The sequence below is a fragment of the Pieris brassicae genome, chromosome 10, assembly GCF_905147105.1.
Source record: "Pieris brassicae chromosome 10, ilPieBrab1.1, whole genome shotgun sequence".
NCBI classification, from domain to species: domain Eukaryota; kingdom Metazoa; phylum Arthropoda; class Insecta; order Lepidoptera; family Pieridae; genus Pieris; species Pieris brassicae.
This window is the reverse complement of record NC_059674.1, coordinates 2,488,842-2,510,351: the sequence shown is the minus strand read 5'-3', so window position 1 is coordinate 2,510,351 and position 21,510 is coordinate 2,488,842. Positions and strand designations below refer to the sequence as shown.

General features: G+C 36.3%; 1 protein-coding gene across 1 annotated transcript; it reads right to left on the bottom strand.

The window, feature by feature from the left end:
* Positions 1 to 1,429: 1,429 nt before the first annotated feature.
* On the bottom strand, positions 1,430 to 20,025 carry LOC123715343 (DNA repair protein complementing XP-C cells). The gene is made up of 10 exons (XM_045670313.1): positions 19,365 to 20,025; positions 19,116 to 19,228; positions 18,378 to 18,642; positions 16,609 to 17,862; positions 14,873 to 15,144; positions 13,880 to 14,121; positions 11,501 to 11,726; positions 6,841 to 7,009; positions 4,930 to 5,084; positions 1,430 to 2,446 (listed from the first exon to the last, which is right to left on the bottom strand). Exons 1-10 carry the CDS (start codon positions 19,717 to 19,719, stop codon positions 2,258 to 2,260), a joined length of 3,240 nt encoding a protein of 1,079 aa, XP_045526269.1. The 5' UTR covers positions 19,720 to 20,025; the 3' UTR covers positions 1,430 to 2,257.
* Between the last annotated feature and the right edge of the window lie 1,485 nt (positions 20,026 to 21,510).

The window sequence follows — 21,510 nt, the reverse complement described above, 5'->3', positions numbered from 1 at the left end:
TTATTTTTCCCCTTAAATACAATTTTAAAAGGTACTTACTATAGCAAAACAATAGTTGTTGTGAAACGAAACACAGGACCATACGCCATGTGTATTAACTCACTGAACGGGATACTTATAATAAAAGTGAAATCTAATGATTCTCCATAAGTATTTTCTTTTTGTTTTCTTGTCAAAATGGTCTCTCCAGCGATCACAACTATCAGACCTGAAGTCGAATCACAGCTATGCACAAATAGACTTTAATGGCTAATATGGTGATGAAAAATGCCTTACTAAAGCAGCTTGAGTTCCAAAAATCACCATGTGTTAGGCACAGAAGGCTGATCACCTGCTAGCGAAATAACAAAATCAAGAAAATACAGGAATCTGAGATCAAGAAGGTTGCAGTGTTATGTCATTTATTCTCAGGAATGTTATAAATTATACAAAATAAATAAAAAATCAAAACATTTTATTCAATAATCACAGGTACATAATTGAAATCACAATATTTAAAATTAACATACATATTGTTTCACCTCAGAAATAATCATCATAAATTCAAATTGTCTTAGAAACCAAAAATTTGTTCAGGAACATTCTATGACTCATCTGATAAGTACAAAAAATTTAGCTGAGATTTTTTCTTGAAAAAATAAAGGTTTATAATTATTATGCTCATTATAAGCCAAGAACGAAAACAAAACAATAATATGGCGATGGAAACGCTGTCAAAAAACATTCATTTGAAATATTCAAGTTTTTCTGTATATTTTTATTTGTTTTTCTGTACGTATAGACAGTTTTTAAATAAAATTTTCATGATATGTTTTCAAGTTTGTTTATATTTGTTGTATAAACGAAAGGGAGCGTTCAAGTATTACGTCACGCAATTTTTGGAGATTCTTGCCCCCCCCCCCCTAGTGAATCCAATAGTAAAACGTTTCGTGACCACCCCCAGTGACTCTTTATACCTAAAACTTACCATAATGTGGTGTAAAGTACTGGAAAGTGGAAAATAATGTTAGCAATAACGCGTAATTCAATCCCCGCCCCGCATCGTAACGTTTTACAAGAGCCCCCCCCCCAAATTCGTTACGTAATACTTGAACGCTCCCAAAGTTGAAAGTTCAATTAATAAATTGCCAGGATTTCTGATTTTTAAATAGAAAACATAATATGTTAAAAATGTACAAAATTGTTCGACAAAACCTTTACAAATATATAACACCTTACAACTACACAAATTTGATTGACCACTAGATGGCGTTAAGACCAGACTTCTAAACAGTTGAGGTAAGTCGATAAAAAGGGGCTGCAAATAGTCTCGGAGAGTTTAATGCCAGTTCTTCTATTCCGTTCAATCATTTGAGAGCTGGCAGTATATGTAAAAAGCATTTCATATATATATATATTTCTTTTTTGTCGTTCATTAGTGAATTGTGTTACTTATATGAATAAATGATTTTCAATTGAATTGAATTTAATAGACAACTTTATAAAGTACAAAGATGGTTTTAGACGAAGATTACAAATGACCGACTCATGCTGACATGCTGGGGCAAAAAAGACATGAAACGGAGGTCGAGGAATAGTCTGCCAAGCGTTGGCCTCCTACTAGGTGAACGGTGAAATGGTGAGGGTTCAGAGAAGTCGTACGGACGTCTACATGCTAAAATAAACTCATAACTGTCAAATAATTCTACTGACTATCTATAGTTGTCCATGCACATACATGCTTCATGCTGCATAGTCAAAAATTATCAACTTATTCCCATAGGCATAGGGTTATATTTCTGTACTTTTTTGCATAGATTTTTGATTTGGGTACACTAGTGACGTCACAAGAATATTTCGATTAAAATATTAAGGTTTGAAAAAAGAATGCAGTCATTTTTTTAATCGAATGTTAGTGGCCAGTGTCATTTTGTAAACTTTTTTGACATAAGGAAAAAAAGAAAAAACAATTTTCCGCGCACCTGTAGTTCGCTGCAGGACAGTGTTTTTCTAATGTATGAAAATTAATAAGCGTGACGTTAACTTAACATACAATCTATATGGCATGTCTCGACTGGCGTAAATCACTAATTTTAACCGACTTCAAAATAATATATAATACAACTTCCACTATCGAATTCAGTATAAGAGTATTACCAGTGACAAAATAATACTAAGAGAATACCAGCTCTTACTAGGCTATATCAAAAATAAGCGATAAATCTTAAAATTAATTTCACTGTGATTTTATCACAACAAACAAAAAAAAAAAGTATAGTTAAACCTTCTTAGAAGTAACGAATCGCGGTCCTTTACGTTTCTTAGTGTCTGATGTACTCGGCTCTTCAAAGCCATATTTTGCTTTAAGCCGCTCTTTAATAAAGAGCCCTTTAATAAGCCTCTTCCAATTACCATAGACACGCGACTCTATTTTATCTCTTTCTCTCTTCTCTAACTCCTCCTGGTCCTGGAATATTTATAAATTGATTAAAACCTCAATTTTGAACTTCAATTTTCAAAAATTATAAAATTTAGCTGGAATGAGTAATTTATTAAAACAAAATATTAGATTATCATCCCTGAGGTCGTAGGTTCGATCCCCTGCTGTCCATCAATGGACTTTTTTGTTTGTGCGCTTTTAATTCGCTCGAACGGTGAAGGAAAACATCGTGAGGAAACCAGCTCGCCAAAAGACACACAGCCAGTAGTGATATTATAACATTGACAAATGATGATGAAACAAATACCGAAATCTGAGCCCCAGGGCCAAAAACGTTTATCTTAATATATATAAATCTCCTGTCACGATGTTTGTCTGCGATGGACTCTTAAACTCTTAAACTCTTAAACCGATTTTAAATTAAATTGGCACACCGTGAGCAGTCTGGTCCAACTTAAGAGATAGGATAGCTTAGATCTTTAATTATAGTCGTAATTTTATTTTATTGCAAAGTATTTGTCTATAATTAATTGACAGTCACAATTATCTGTTAACTCCAAAAGATTCTAACAGATGTCGATACTTTTCGACTGGATTGAGTAAGTAATCAATAGATGACACTGCTATGGTAAACCGACAAATGTGTCATATAAGCTACAATTCAATATCATAATTACCACGTGTTATTGAGACAAAAGTATAAATTAAAATTTATTTTGTAGTAAACGAAATGCCGAGAAATTCAATTATTTCAATTTTTTTTTAATTTTTGGTGTTAGCATAGCCAACCACGTGTTACTTAGACCTGGTGTAAATCAAATTCAAATTATAATACAGTGAAATTATTCTTTCGTGTCACGGTATTAAGGCTAACTAAAACCACATTAAGGAGAAACGAAGTTCGCGGGGGCAGCTAGTTATATAATAATGCAATATGAGAACGATTGCGCCATGTATGTATGTATGTACAAGTTTAGATCCTAACATTATGCCTAGAGGGCGCTGAACAACGCCAAGGCAGGAAACATTAGTATACATATCTCTGTTTAGCTACTTGTGATTCCCTTCTAAGTAATGTTACCTTAAGGCTTGTGACTCAAGGAGTCCTTAGGTCAAGTATTATTTACTTAATAAACACTCTGTTTATAAATTTTATTTAATTTTAGTTATGGTCGCGTGTTATTTTCATTTTTTTTTTTGTTATTTAATTATGCACTTTACCCTCTTTAGGTATTTCATTTTTTATTCTCCCATACTAGGGTTGCCTGGAAGAAATCGCTTGTTAGCGATAAGGCCGCCTATTGCCTAATAACTTATGTAACCTACTTACTTTTTGTTTGCATAATTATGGATTTTATGGTAACAAAGTATAAATAAATAAAACACACAGTAACGGTGTTTGTAATTAAACTTCTCCTAAATGGCTCGACCGATTTTCGTGAAATTTATGTGTATTTTATGCGAATCGGCCATGTATTTTTTTTATAGCCCTAAATTAAAATTTAAAAAAATTAGACAATTTTTTTACGATACAGCCCAAAAATACATACAACTGTAGCATATATATGAATAGTATTTTTTATCGACAGTTTACATCGAATTGAAACAAAACGATAAAATACAATTAATTTACTTGAAAATTGTGTTTAATTTATCTACTATCTAATCCCATACAACCCTCAATTTACCCCTCTACGAGCGACCCCTATTTTTATATGTTAATTAAAAACATACATAGAGAAAAAATCACAGAAAAACTGAAAAAGTTTTTATGAAAACCGAACAGTATCTGGGTTAGCATAGGTTTCATTCCTAAAATCCGAACAACCTCTGGCTTAGCATAGGTTTCATTCCGAAGAACCGAACAGACTCTGGGTTAGCATAGGTTTCATTCCTAAAATCCGAACAACCTCTGGGTCAGCATAGGTTTCATTCCTAAAAAACTGAATAGCCTCTGTGTTAGCATAGGTTTCATTCCGAAGAACCGAACAACCTCTGGGTTAGCATAGGTTTCATTCCGAAGAACCGAACAACCTCTGTGTTAGCATAGGTTTCATTTCGAAGAACCGAACAAACTCTGGGTTAGCATAGGTTTCATTCCGAAGAACCGAACAACCTCTGGGTTAGCATAGGTTTCATTCCGAAGAACCGAACAACCTCTGGGTTAGCATAGGTTTCATTCCGAAGAACCGAACAACCTCTGGGTTAGCATAGCTTACGTTCCATATTGGTATATACTAAGAAGGTAGGCTAAGTAAAATCACATTGCTGCGCGCAGCGGGTAGAGACTGAGCATCCCCGCGCGCCTTCAGCCCTCACCAAGGGCTATATGCCCGCCCCCGTACCGCCCTGTATCAGCAGAACACAGACACAGACACCACCTGTAGGGGGCATACGCCCCGAACAGGACAAAACACCCCCCTCGCGAGGGAGGGTGTAGCACTAACTACGAGAATAAAATCACATTAAGGAGAAACTTAAGAAAATGGGTTTTATATAAAAATTCTCACCTTAACCCAGGCTTCAGTGATGATTTCCTCGAATTCCTTGCAAACAACGAATCCATCGAACACTGGGTGAGTGTAGCCGCCATTGAAATCGAAACCAGTCATGGCCGGAGCACAATCTATGTTTAGTTTCTTCGCCACTCTGTTTAACGCTGGCACTGGAAAGTAATTCAATCAATTAAGAGGATTAAAAACGCTTTCTTCTGGATTTACACGTGTTTATTTAATTGTATGCCAAAGAGTCACCATTTAGAACATGGTCACTTAAAGTTACAAACGCTTAAACTCAAAAACTGAAATGGCATTGTGCTGGCCATGTAGCGAGAATGTCTAGCAGAAAGTGGAAAGAGTTACCCAATGGAAAGGACCACCAGGCAAGAGGCGGATGGAGACCCTTAGACCGCTGGGAAGATTATTGGAAAAGATCAGCTGGCATAAACTGGACATACCGACACAAATGGACGTCTTTGGAGGGCTTTACACCCAAACCGGGGTTTCAGTTAATTCATAAATAAATAATGTATATGTATTACTAACATAAACTAAGCTAACCTACTAACAAAAATCAATATTTTTGGTTACTATAATTGATATATTACTTATTAATTACTATTGTAAAACAGTAAATAAAAAGGCTTATTATTGTTATTAATTTAACTGCAAAACGGCGCTTGCGCATTGCGAGTTAAGTTTCTTAACAATCAAAAATATTTTTTTTTATTAAAATTGTTGACTACGATAGTCAAAAACCACTTAAAAAGCCCCCATTTCAAAGTAATTTAATAAAATCAAACTGACATCGAATCTCAAAAACTACTAAACCGATTTCGATGAGACTCGAATTGTCCCCTTTTATTTTTAGCGTAGAAAATATAAAAAAAAAACGTTTTTGTAATGAATTTTAATTTAGAGAGCGTGCAAGTATTATTTTACGAATTTGGGGGGGGGGGGGGGGGTGTCCTCTTGTAAAACGTTACGTACACCACATACTGATAACTTTTAGGCATAAAGAGTCACTGGATGATCACGAAACGTTAAACTATTGGATACAGAAAACGTTACGTTTCATGAGGCGGGGTCAAGAATCTCCAAAAATTACGTGACGTAATACTTGAACCACTTCCATATATATTATATATGGCGATGTGACAGGCGAAAGTGTGAAGTTCGTCCATATTGATTCACGCTTAGCTTCGCGTTACAAGCCGCCATTTTGATGTGCTCACAGCGTGCCATCATACTCCGTACTTGGCTTTTTCTACATTCATACATATCGTATTTTTCTTATTGTTAAAATTTGAGTATAGCGATAAATACCAGACATAAGTGTTTCAAATTAATAAATTTTTCTTTTTGAAGTGAAACTTGTTTATCGGCGTTGGAAAAAAAGATTACCGTCACATCTTTGGGTTACGCATCACATTTTCCGTTACGCGCCATCTTTTTCTTGTCCCTACCACGGTTTATTCAAAGAGATTCGAACCCTTTCTTAACAAAAATATATAATAACGATAACAATGCTAGTAATAATTCTATTACAATTAATTAAATTTTGTAATAATCTTAGTAGTAATAAGGTAAAATGAAATAATTGTATTATTTGTATTCATGTCTATAATAATAAAATCCTATTGTTAAACTTTATCCAATTTAACTTTATTTAACCAATTTCTGTAAAGTTCCATATAGTAGATCATTTTTCGAAAAATAAGGTCATAAAGAACTTCACTTCTTACGTGTGTAAATCTAATTCTTTCGATTATTATAATACATAACGCTGAAAAGCACGCGAAACGTCGCAAAAAAAATAAAATGATGTAAATAATTATAAGTTTTTAATAATAATACATAGCTTCAATCCGTTCAAAATGTGTTTTTCTTAAGATATATATTTTAGAATACGCAAATACTCACATTTAATATGCACCGTTCCCTTGGGTAACATGGATTCCTTGAATAGTTCAACATTTCCGTATGCATTTCTGGGAACAATCCCATTCTCAGCCGTCGGCGGCTCATAGTCTTGGACTTGCCAGGGCCCGAACACTTCCAGAGGTTTATCAGTAATCATTTTGTTCGAGAGCTGAAAGTATAACAATAAAATATCAAGACTGCAACTATACTCCTTACATATGAAATTGGCGTATTTCGTACTGGCCACTTTAATCACGATGTTCTCCTCTTTGGTAAGGAATTCCAAATTCAAATTTGTTCGGCTATTTATTCATGTATTTGTGCTTCGATGACCGTCATTTATTTGTTTTTTTCTGTTTGCGTCACTCATTTTACAAAATGGAAAACTTAAAGTATCGCATTATTTACGAGTACGAGTTCCGCCGTGGCACTAGTGCTGCGGAAACGACTCGAAGGGTGAATGATGTGTATGGCGGTCATGTTGCAAGAGAAAACACAGTTCGTTTTTGGTTCCAACGTTTTCGTTCTGGAAATTTCGACCTGCAGAACAAGCCCCGTGGACGGCCTGAGACCCAAGTTGATAATGAAGTATTGAAGGCTATTGTGGAAGCGGATCCATCGCAAACCACGTCCGAGTTAGCTGCAGGCTGTGGTGTTAGTGATAAAACTGTTTTAATTCACTTGAAGCAAATTGGGAAGATTAAAAAGCTTGAAAGGTGGGTGGTCAAACCTCACGAATTGACTGAAGCAAACCGGCAAACGCGCGTCGACTGCTGCGTTACATTACTGAACCGGCACAATAATGAAGGTATTTTAAACTGAATTACCTGTGATGAAAAATGGATTCTTTACGATAATTGGAAGCGCTCAGCGCAATGGTTGGATCCTGGCCAGCCAGCCAAATCCTGCCCCAAGCGAAAATTAACCCCAAAAAAGTTGCCTGTAAGCGTTTGGTGGACTAGTGCCGGTATTGTTCATTGCAGTTTTCTCATATTTGGCCAGACTATTACGACTGATGTCTATTGTCAGCAATTGCAAACCATGATTTTCCATCATGGTAGCTAGCTGCTAAACAACCTAGGCTAGTCAATCGCTCCACGCCACTGCTACTTCACGACAACGCTAGACCACACACTGCACAACAGACGGCTACCAAATTAGAAGAGCTTCAATTGGAATGTCTAAGACATCCTCCCCGGACCTTGCTCCAACAGATTACCATTTTTTTCGAAATTTGGACAACTTGCAAGGGAAAAAATTTAACTCTGATGGGACAGTCCAAATCGCCTTCACAGATTTTATTGATTCCCGTCCGACTGGTTTTTTTAGTAAAAGGATCAATGAACTACCTATGAGATGGCAAAAGTGCATAGAAAACAATGGTCCATACTTTGATTAATTAAATATATTATATTTAAAAATATTCGACTTTTTGTTCCTCCCATACAAAACGCCAATTTCATATGTAAGGACCTAATATTTAAAAAAGTCAATCAAGACACGGTAGAGGCAAAACATTTGAATCGATTCTTAGGTGTTACAATCGCCTCAAAAATATCAAATCATACGCTGTAATAACTGAGTGATATTTAAAATAAAATATTAAACTAATGAAATTCTAAAAACATTGTTACATGCGAAAGGTCTTTTGTTCCTTTTGGATTAGTCCTAGCTGGTATGAGCGTATTTTGGCATTTGTTTCAAAGTCCAAGATTGTAAGGCAAGGCAGCAAGCAGGAATCCACCACCAGCTAACTTACTTACATAAATAAATCAATGTTTACAATCTTTTTAGGTCTGGGCCTCAGATTTCTTTATCTGTTTAATGATCATTTGTTAATCGAATAGGCAAGTAGGTGATCAGCCTTCTGTGCCTGACGCACGCCGTCGACTTTTTAGGTCTGGGCCTCAGATTTCTTTATCTGTTTCATGATCATTTGTTAATCGAATAGGCAAATAGGTGATCAGCCTTCTTTGCCTGACGCACGCCGTCGACTTTTTAGGTCTGGGCCTCAGATTTCTTTATCTGTTTCATGATCATTTGTTAATCGAATAGGCAAGTAGGTGATCAGCCTTCTGTGCCTGACGCACGCCGTCGACTTTTTAGGTCTGGGCCTCAGATTTCTTTATCTGTTTCATGATCATTTGTTAATCGAATAGGCAAATAGGTGATCAGCCTTCTTTGCCTGACGCACGCCGTCGACTTTTTAGGTCTGGGCCTCAGATTTCTTTATCTGTTTCATGATCATTTGTTAATCGAATAGGCAAGTAGGTGATCAGCCTTCTGTGCCTGACGCACGCCGTCGACTTTTTAGGTCTGGGCCTCAGATTTCTTTATCTGTTTCATGATCATTTGTTAATCGAATAGGCAAGTAGGTGATCAGCCTTCTGTGCCTGACGCACGCCGTCGACTTTTTAGGTCTGGGCCTCAGATTTCTTTATCTGTTTCATGATCATTTGTTAATCGAATAGGCAAGTAGGTGATCAGCCTTCTGTGCCTGACGCACGCCGTTGACTTTTTAGGTCTGGGCCTCAGATTTCTTTATCTGTTTCATGATCATTTGTTAATCGAATAGGCAAGTAGGTGATCAGCCTTCTGTGCCTGACGCACGCCGTCGACTTTTTAGGTCTGGGCCTCAGATTTCTTTATCTGTTTCATGATCATTTGTTAATCGAATAGGCAAATAGGTGATCAGCCTTCTGTGCCTGACACACGCCGTCGACTTTTTAGGTCTGGGCCTCAGATTTCTTTATCTGTTTCATGATCATTTGTTAATCGAATAGGCAAGTAGGTGATCAGCCTTCTTTGCCTGACGCACGCCGTCGACTTTTTAGGTCTGGGCCTCAGATTTCTTTATCTGTTTCATGATCATTTGTTAATCGAATAGGCAAATAGGTGATCAGCCTTCTTTGCCTGACGCACGCCGTCAACTTTTTAGGTCTGGGCCTCAGATTTCTTTATCTGTTTCATGATCATTTGTTAATCGAATAGGCAAGTAGGTGATCAGCCTTCTGTGCCTGACGCACGCCGTCGACTTTTTAGGTCTGGGCCTCAGATTTCTTTATCTGTTTCATGATCATTTGTTAATCGAATAGGCAAATAGGTGATCAGCCTTCTTTGCCTGACGCACGCCGTCGACTTTTTAGGTCTGGGCCTCAGATTTCTTTATCTGTTTCATGATCATTTGTTAATCGAATAGGCAAGTAGGTGATCAGCCTTCTGTGCCTGACGCACGCCGTCGACTTTTTAGGTCTGGGCCTCAGATTTCTTTATCTGTTTCATGATCATTTGTTAATCGAATAGGCAAGTAGGTGATCAGCCTTCTGTGCCTGACGCACGCCGTTGACTTTTTAGGTCTGGGCCTCAGATTTCTTTATCTGTTTCATGATCATTTGTTAATCGAATAGGCAAATAGGTGATCAGCCTTCTTTGCCTGACGCACGCCGTCGACTTTTTAGGTCTGGGCCTCAGATTTCTTTATCTGTTTCATGATCATTTGTTAATGGAATAGGCAAATAGGTGATCAGCCTTCTTTGCCTGACGCACGCCGTCGACTTTTTAGGTCTGGGCCTCAGATTTATTTATCTGTTTCATGATCATTTGTTAATCGAATAAGCAAGTAGGTGATCAGCCTTCTGTGCCTGACGCACGCCGTCGACTTTTTAGGTCTGGGCCTCAGATTTCTTTAACTGTTTCATGATCATTTGTTAATCGAATAAGCAAGTAGGTGATCAGCCTTCAGTGCCTGACGCACGCCGTCGACTTTTTAGGTCTGGGCCTCAGATTTATTTATCTGTTTCATGATCATTTGTTAATCGAATAAGCAAGTAGGTGATCAGCCTTCTGTGCCTGACGCACGCCGTCGACTTTTTAGGTCTGGGCCTCAGATTTCTTTAACTGTTTCATGATCATTTGTTAATCGAATAAGCAAGTAGGTGATCAGCCTTCAGTGCCTGACGCACGCCGTCGACTTTTTAGGTCTGGGCCTCAGATTTATTTATCTGTTTCATGATCATTTGTTAATCGAATAGGCAAATAGGTGATCAGCGTCGCACGCTGTATCCACCGGACTTACTTATATATGAAGATTAAAATAAACTAAAAAAGTCCTTTTTCCAGAAATTCAATAAAATCAAACTGACATCGAATCTCAAAAACAACTAAACCGATTTCGATGTGACTTGAATTGTTCCCATACAATATACTTAGCGTAGAAAACATAAAAACCTTAATTGTAATGAATTTTAATACAGGGAGCGTGTAAGTATTATATAAAACGATGTCAAGAATTTAACTTGAACCTAAAATAAAATAAATAATATATATTATTATTAATTCATTACCGGACGTCAAGGCAAAATACAAAATACCATCCGTATCACCTTGACGTCCGTCGTTCCACAACTGAGCAGTTGAGTTTTCTAAGGCAGTATCTGCCGCGCACCACCACTATATGGAACCAGCTGCCCACTGAAGTATTTCCGAACCAATTCGACTTAGGGTCCTTCAAGAAAAGAGCGTACCAATTCTTGAAGGGCCGGCAACGCACTTGCGAGCCTTCTGGCAATGTGAGTGTCCATGGGCGGCGGTATCGCTTCACATCAGGTGAGCCTCCTTCCCGTTTGCCTGCTATTACATTAAAAAATATATATATATTGACCTTATCCCATTTGGGCCTGGCCTTAACGATCTTATAAGGCTTCTCTCCCAATTTGACAACCTTGGCTTCCTTTAACCACGTGTCTCTCGAACGGCAGACGTATACGCACTCGCGGGCGTACACGGGTTCCTTACGTACGTAACCTAGTACGGCCGCATCGGCGGGATAAATCGCTTCGAATTTCAATAGATGGCGCTGTAAAGCGTATAACGGATGGTTTTTGTACCTGGAAACATAACACTATGTATGAAAATAATTAATTAACTGCATATGTAGTCTGATTTACATCGCTTCATATACTGTCAGTAATAGTGTTTTTGCAAATATTTTAATTATTATTATTGTTAATAGATACCCGCATTGGAGTTATCTGTGATGATAGAATTTTTTTATGTTAAAAACTAAAAAATTTTTTTAAGTTGTGTTGTGTTTCAAGATTTTGGAAATATTAGATTGTCGATATAGTTGACGACGTAACGTTTAGTCATGTCATTTATTCAATAAGGACACATAACAGACAAATCACTATTCTATATATATTAATCATTTGACCTAACAGCTGGACCGATTTTAATGACATTTTGTGTTAAACTAGATTTATACAGGTTTAGAGTAGTGTTTCTCAACTTAGAGCCCACAACCTACAGTGGACAATTTTATTATTAAGGAGCTACTCTAAAATTCAATAAAATTATTTGGAATTTGAATTTCAGTTTTTCATTATGTTTTGAAAATGTATTGACTGATTTTCGTTATCAATTTCCTAGTAATTTCTTCCTAAAACCATCATTTAAGTTAACAATTTTTAACATTAAAAAGTTATGTTATATTTATGTTACGTAGGAAGACTACATTAGAAAGGCTAACATCATGGCATGACACGAAAATGATTCCGAAACACTGGATTACACCATTATGTTTTTTTTTTGTATTGAAGACTAGTTTCGAGAGATACTATTTTTTTTTTAATTATGTAATATTTGTTTAATAAATTGTTACTATATTCAATACAAAATTCTAGGTATTATAATTTATTTTAAAGATATTTTATGCACACGTCAATTGAACGAAAAATATAAATATCAAATTCAAATAAAAATGCTATTCCCCTAGCATTAATATCGTATAAAAATAAACTGTAACTAAACTAAAAATCACACTTCAGGGGGCGCTCAAGTATTACTTAACGAATGGGGGGGAGGGGTAAAGAGTCACTGGGGGTGGTCACGAAACGTTTTACTATTGGATACAGAAACTTTACGGCGCGTTTCATGGGGGGGGGGGGGGATTCAAGAATCTCCGAAAATTGCGTGACGTAATACTTGAACGATCCTTTATCAAATATATATATGTGAATAATTTACATTTATGTCAAAATTATAGTTATATATAAACTTTTAAGTCAATTCCATAAATGGTAGGTGACAACTTCTGTAGGGTTCGCTAATAATTATGTTTTAAATTATAGTTAAGTAACGTTTTTAATTTAGCGCCATCTACCAAATTATTGGGAAATTAAATATGTCCAATATAATATCTCTCAGTAGATTTTGACGATGTAAAAAAATGGCATTGATAACTATATTTAGTAAAAAATTCGTTTAGTAATGATCTCGAAATAAAGGTAAAGGTAAGAAAATATATAATAGAGCAGTGTTGGCCTAGTGGCTTCATCGTGGGACGTTCATTCCTGAGGTCTTAGGTTCGATCCCCGACTGTGCATCAATGGAGTTTCTTTCTATGTGCATATTTAACATTAGCTCGAACGGTGAAGGAAAACATCGCGAGGAAACCGGGTTGCCTTAGACCCAAAAAGTCAGGCACAGAAGGCTGATCACCTATTTGCCTATTCGATTAACAAATGATCGTGAAACAGATACATAAATCTGAGGCCCAGACCTAAAAAGTCGACGACGTGCGTCAGGCACGGAACGCTGATCACCTACTTACCTATTCGATTAACAAATGATCATGAAACAGATACAGACATCTGAGGCCCAGACCTAAAAAGTCGACGACGTGCGTCAGGCACGGAACGCTGAACACCTACTTACCTATTCGATTAACAAATGATCATGAAACAGATACAGACATCTGAGGCCCAGACCTAAAAAGTCGACGACGTGCGTCAGGTTCGGACCGCTGATCACCTACTTGCCTATTCGATTAACAATTGATCATGAAACAGATACAGAAATCTGAGGCCCAGACCTAAAAAGTCGACGGCGTGCGTCAGGCACGGAAGGCTGATAACCTACTTGCCTATTAGATTTACAAACGATCATGATACAGATACAGAATCTGAGGCCCAGACCTAAAAAGGTTGTAGCACCATTGATTATTATTATATTAAGAAAATGCGAAATATTTTTTACTCACTCAGAAATAACCTTCGGCAACGGCGCTTCTAACTGCATCTGATCCAATCTCTCATCTTCCTCTCTATCTCTTGCGGTTTTCGGTCCGAGCCAGGGCTTTATCGCTATATTCCACCAAACGTTATCGACGCGCTGTTTGCGTGTAACCGTGTTCCACTGAGGCACATAACGGCGAGTTAAATCTTTCAAATAGTTGTTATTATCCCAACCGACTGCGTATGTTAATGGGTGTGTGCTTTTACTCTGAAATATTTTAGAAAATGTATGGATAAATCCCTGAAAGGCCGGCAACGCACCAACTAAGATGGTGATGTCCATGGGCGGCGATGACCACCCTTTCGGGCGTGCTGTAGGCTGCTTTGGTCTTCTATAAATTGTGAAAAAACAAAGGTCATCAGTTTATCTAATCAGCGATGATATCTTCAGACTTCGTAAGTCAGATAAAAAATCCTTGGCCTCACAGGAGGCTGATCACCTACTTGCCTATTAGATTGACAGTTACAGAAATCTTAATGGTGTAAAGTAAAAAATATAATATACATGTCGGACAATGAATATTTCAAAATTCCCGCCACTCTGAAGTTAGTCGTAGAATGCGGTGTGGTATGTAAAGAAAGACTGTCAACGTTGACAATTGACAATGCCTAGTCTGTGTGATCTACCAAATGTCAGTGGCGCGACTGTTTCGTGGCAGTAAGTGAATTCTTTAGTCACTTGAGTTTCGAACGTCGCCTGCGCCGGACGTGCGCACTGACTGTGTTTAAATATTAAGTTATAATGTCGGACGACGGTAGTAACACCAGTTTTGTAATTATTGATACATACATATATAAATACGTAGGTATTGTTTACTGTATGACTCTCGAAAACTTGACATACAAGACCATGCTGTGTATGAAATAATGTAACAGATATAGAAATCTGAAGTCCAGACCTAAAAGGATGAAATGGTCTCTGACGGAGAAAAAACAAACATTATGTAAAGACAACTTACATATATCTCATTAACGCAGTGCACTTTACCCCTAACAACATCAACCGCTACCCATTGTTCCAATTCCTCCACAAACACTTCACACCATACATTAATTTTATCTTGAGGAATTTCATCGTCTGTGGAGAACACTCTTCTGTCCACTTTACGACTTGGTCCCGGTTTTGGACTTATTTTGCTCGGTTTAAATTCATCGCTGCTATTAGATCTTCTTCGTTTAGGAGATTCCACTGTTAGATAATCACTGTCGTCTGATTCTTCTTTTACTTTACCTGGAATTGTTTAGTTTATATTAATGTTTGCCTGAATCATACGTGGGTAACACTGAAAATGTTTAGAACTGGCCAGTTAGAAACATTGCTAATGAAAACTTTTTTGAATTTCAATTTTGGAACTCTTTGGTAACCTTATGTAGTCTATTTCATTCATTTGTCATTTGTTTTTGTGAATTGGCGGCAAACCTAAAACTCTTGTTACACGTGACAATGCACCTGACGCGAGAAAATTTTCGGCCAATGATTTATTATGACTTTCGTTGTGGGCTTACTCACCAACAAAACTATGATAGGCTGCGATTAGCATTTCCTAATGCAGCCCCATCTCGTGGCACTATTTAAGCTTTAACGAGTTTAAGCGTGGACGAAGCAATCCCAATGATGATCCGCGTGAGGGACGTCCTTTAACAGCGACTACTGAAGATAACATCAGTGCTGAGCGACGCATGATGGAGGAAGATAAGAGAGTGACCTATCAGCAGATACGGGAAGCCTAGGTATGAGTCAAGTTCGAAAGTGGGTGATTCCTTTCGAGGATCGGCCAACTATGGTAAAGAAAGGAAGTCGTCAAGGAAAAAAGATGATTGCCTCATTCTTTGGTCGGAAAGGTCATTTCGCGACAGTTGTGCTAGAAGATGGAAGGACAGTTACTGTAGACTGCTATGTCAATCGACAGGAGCGCCCTCGAAGCAGGATCCTCCTTCACCACGTCAATGCTTCAGCGCTCCGCTAATCGGACTGTTGAATATTTGACTATGGCAGGTGTCGAGATAATGAGTCATCCGCCCTACAGTCCTGACCTGGTGTCCTGCGACTTTCATATCGCTTTACGAGCCCTGAAGATGCGGTTAAATCGTACGAAAATGCCATAGAAGAGATCCCTAAGGAAGAATGGGCCCACTGCTTTTCTGAGTGGTTCCATCGAATACGACGATGTGTAGAGGATCGGAGATTACATCGAAAAACAATAAAAGTATTGGCCTTTAGCAAATTGTTACCACAATAACAAAAATTTCAGTACAATTTAAAAATAAAACTTGGTAATTGACCGGGGAATTATGTAAATAGGGACTGTCCATTAATCACGTGAGGCTTGAGGGGGGAGGGCTTGTTCAGCAATTCACGTATCACAGAGGGGGGGGGGGGGGGGGGCGTATTACTTTTTTGTCCAACGCGCGAAATTCCTTTATAACCTGTATTGCCTTAGCCTAAGGCCAGAAGGATCGTCACCATCGTGTATAATCTTAATCATCACCGAGGGGGACGGAAATAAAATGCTATAATATGACTTGGGTTTGGAAGGACCATAAAAGTTTATCTTTTATATAACCTATGTACAACCTAAACCCTCGAATATTTTTAAGAGTAAATTGCGCAAGAATTCGTATTATCCAAAACATATCACCATCTTACTGACATATGATCGGAGAAAGAGATATGATAAAACAATGTGATACATACCTTTTACTTTTAACCTCTTAGTTTGTTCCTTTGCCTCTTTGACTCTACTCTTTATAATATGCACCAAATCATCTGTTACGTCATTTTTAGCTTTCGGTATCTCGCCCTTTAAATCTCTATGACATATTCTTTGATTATCATCTTTTTTTCTTGATCTAGTTTTTACACTTTCTTCAAAATATTTGCTTGTATTCATAGATGTCCCCGGAGCACTTTTAGTTCTTGGTTTTGTTTGTTGTACGTTTGCTGCATCTGTTGTTTTTGTTCGTTTACGTTTAGTTATTTCAACTGTTGGTTTTGCAGTTTCAAAATATTGGCTGGAGATGTTTTCATCGTTTGTGACAACTATTTTTGGTGGTTCATTTGCCTCTGTCTGATCTTTCTTTTTTCTTACATTCCTCTTTGGCTTTTCTGTAGGTTCTTCCTTGGGTTTTTCTATTTCTTTATTTCTTCTTGCTCTTTTAGGAGGTGAAACATCTTTATTTTGAACACTTTTTTGGCTTCTTGTGTTCCTTCTTTTAACTGGGGAAACGTCATCATTACCATCTAATTGGGTAATATTGGTCATTTCATCACTATCACTGGAACTTTCATCATAAATACCATCTAGTTGAGGAATTTTTAATTTTTTACTTTCCTTCTTTACTCCTTTTTTAACTGTCTTATTACCATCATCGTCATTTTTATCATTTTCTGTTTTTTCTTTTGTGGATAAAGAGTATAGTTCTGAATTTAGTGGCCTTATTGGAACAGTAACAAAATTAAACATAACACGGCATTGCAGGCCAAGAGATCTCAACATAGCAACAAACACATAAACAATATATTTCTTTGTTGAGAAAACTTTTTTTTTTATTTGTTCAAGGAGAATGTTCTTTAAAGTGGGTGCTTTAGTCCTGAATTTGTTTTCGTGTCTATCTTGTTTTAGGATGACTTTGTCGTGATACCATGAAGTTATTTGTTCTAAATACTTCATATCAACTCGTTGCCCTGGGTAGCATTCTTTGGATGGAACCATTGAAAGTGCTGCTGATAAAATATCTTGATCATTTAAGACTCCGCTTACAAAATTACCGTGGCCAAGCCAACACAATACATGTACTTTATGAATAATAAGCTGTTGTTCTTTCTTTACTCTGTTCATTTTTCTTTTCATCATCATCTCGACATCTAAAGTCTTTTTTGATTTTCTGCAACATACACCTGGAATTTCCACAAATAACTCAATGCCATCCTTTGTTGGAAGTTTACTTTCTGGAAAGTTATGTAAAAGATATAAGAATCTCATTCAAATTATAATAGAGGTGATATGAAAAAGAAATGAAAGTTACTCTACATTGAAACTGAACATACCAAAAAGATATACTAACATATATATATGTTATATGATGAATAGTTAAATGATATAGAAATATTTCAGGTATCTAAATATTAATTTATCACTTGGATCAATACTATTTGTTGTGATCTCTGCACTTAATAGTAAGTAATTAAACTTTTATATTACATACTTTTTACTGTTCACAGTTTTACGGAAACAGACAATTAGACAGAATAAAAAGTTATTTAAGAATGAATCACAAAACATTTGCATTTTTATTCATTCCAAGCCCCATTTTGTTCCAAAAATATACAAAAGTTAGTGTCTTATTCTAGGGGGTTCTAGTTATCTTTTAAAAGTTTTATTATAATAAAATGACTGTTATAATATGAATATACAATATGAAAAATTTACAAAATAATAAGCAAAATATAAAAAATTCTATTACCATTAACTTCCTCCCAATCTTCCATATCTGATTCACTGTCATCTCGTACTTTCCTTGTTTTTTTCTTAGTTTTTACAGGTTCTTCTGGAAGAACATCACCACCTAAAGCAAGAAGATCTTCAACATTGGATTCTTTTTTGCTATTCTCTATACAATAGTTTTGAATTGATGTTTTTGCCTCTTCAATTTTATTTTTATGTTTCTCTAATTCTAAGAATGTTTTTCTTGCTACTTCCTCACTATCATCTTGCAGATTTGAAAAAACCTGAAATTTGTGTTTTATATATTTAATACTTTTTGATAAACAGCATCTTGATAAACTACAAATTAGTATTACTTAGCAGCATATACAATTTCACTAAATAAATACTGAATCCTTATGCAAAATATATTTATTTTAAATAAATTTTGAATATGCCCAAAGTTATCATCTTAAGTTTATTGTATATATACAAATGTTAAATAATACATCCTATATTATATGAATGTATAAAACAATTAACTTTTTAAACTGTTAAAATCTAATTATTTTAATCTTTACATCTAAACCCTACTACAATGTTTTTGTTTTTAATTGGATGTGTTATGTTCTCTCATCAAGACAATATTAGTATTAGACACTGATTTTTATGTCTTTGCACAACAAAATTATTTTTAATACACATGTAAAATTTAACAGTCATATTCCTAAGTGTTCAAAAAGCTTAAGTTAGCATGTTCTACCAAGAACAAACTTACATCTTTATATTCAACCTTTGTACTCTCACTGTCAGAGTCTTCAATTTGTGAGAACATTGTTTTAGGAGTTTTCTTTTCTGTTTTAATTTTTGGCCCTTCATCGTCACTGCTATCTAGATAAGAATAAAATTATACATAATTAAGAAAAAGGTTACTATTTATATGTTTTCAAATGAAAATTTTGTAAAATAGGATGGTATATTTTGATTGGTTATTAATTTATAAGAGGAACATATGAAAATAACAAACCACTCTCGGAGAGATTAAGTAGGGGCAGAAGTTTATCGGCATCAGTTAAATCCTTAACAGAAATTAATGGAGCTTCATCATCATTTTCTGTATTATCAGACTGTTTCTGAATTGTAGCAAGAAGTGATTTTGTAAAATGTGGTTTTACTCTTGGAGTCTGAAGTTTCGAATGATACCGTCTCTGTTTTTTTGTGTTTTTAAACTCATCAGCAGACGAATTTTGTTCCTCCTCTTCATTGGAGCTAGATGCTGAGGATATAACTGCATCGGATCCAGAATCAATAAAATCTCCGTCAGGCTCACTATCGTTTTCATTGTATACAGTTTTTGTAACCTTTTTCCTGGTTGTAGGCATATTTTCTTGTTATATGGTAGTTTATAATATGTGTTATGTTGTTTGTTTTATACAATGTAATAAATTGGGAGCATCATTTATACTTAATTACAAGTATCATCAATAGTAAATAACTAATTATTTATTATTAAGAAATTACGTGTTTTTTAAAAGCATGAACCGACTTGTTTACGGACAACGAAGTGTTTTTTTTTTTTTTTTTGGTGTTTATGACCTGGTATCTAGACCTTTAGGCCAAGTCTTCAGTATTTTTATTCTGTACTATTACTGTATTTTTGATGAATTTCTTTTTCTGAAGAGGCACGAAATAGGATCTATCTTATCACACAGGCGGCGGGAGGGATCTTGCACTATCACTTGATTTTTTCATATGTCACTAATTTCACTGACAAGAATCAATCTGTCAAACGAAAAGCACATTTAAATATGAAATGTTCGATATCACCAACATAATTGTTGCAGAAGTTACAGTACTTGCGAAACGGTGAAGGCCGGCGGTTGTGGGTTATGTGTTTACACGTGTTTTGGATTTAATTATTTAGTATTTTCTATTTTTCTCGTAGTTTAATGAATCTAAGCTCTAACTTATCCTATTGGTGGTGGTTAATTAATAACATCTCAACAATTCCCCAACCTGGTGTCAAACGCAGACACGAAAATGTTAATGAAGGTTTAGCGGAACCTTCCAAAAAAGCAATGACTGATGTTCGGTCATCTGCTGATGACGTCAACCCTGGCTTTTACTCCCATCCATCTCTCACTGACTCACCTAAGTCATACCATATCAATGACAAGGGCCCTTTATTGTTCCACGTTTCTAGCCCTGAATCTGACCCGTCCTCTGGTTCATCAATCCGTCCAATTAAATTTGGTCACTTTTTAATAAAAAACAAAGTATCCAATGTTGTGCAAGATGATGTTAAGAAAGTGGGTCGTAACAGAATATCTATTGAGTTTAAGTCGGGCTTAGATGCTAATAATTTTATGTCTAATCCCATTGTACCGTCCAACCACTTTCCTACTTCTACCTTCTGTTACCATTTCTAATTATAATATTTCCCGTATGGGCCTTGTGAGAGGTGTCCTAGCTGATTTGTCGATGCAGGAATTTGTTGAAATGTTAGAAATTCCTGAAGGGGTTAGTTTAGTCCTCAAAGCCAGACGCCTTAATCGCAAGTTGAACTCTATGGGCAAATCACATGGACTCCAACGCAAACTGTTGTTTTGATGTTTCAAGGACAATCCCTTCCTGAGAGAGTATTCTCCTGCAATAATTCCCTCCCCATTGAGACTTACCAACTTCCAACAATCCAGTGTCTTAACTGCTGTAGATTTGGTCACGTCACAATGTCGATCGAAGCCTAGATGGTACCGTTGTACTCTAGCCCATTCTGGCGATGATTGTAATATCCCTGAATCAGAATCTCTATGTTTATTTTGCACTGCCTCTCAATATGCCACCAACAAAGCATGTCCTGAACACAATAGACAAAGATATATAAAACATTGTATGTCTCAGTAACACAATAACAGTATTTTTCAGAGCACATGTGGAAGTGACCACTTCCCTATTTAAAATGATCTCCCAACCAATTCAAGGAGTAATACTCGCCCTTCCCCTCTTTTAAAACTTAATCTTAATCGGGCCAATTGGTCAGACTTTTCATCTTCAATTGACTCTTAGATAGCTGCGCTCCCCGCAGTTTCTACTGAAAACTGCCTATCTTCATATAATGATTTTGTCAACACCCTTACCTCATCTGCCAGTTTACATAGCCCACGCAAACCTTC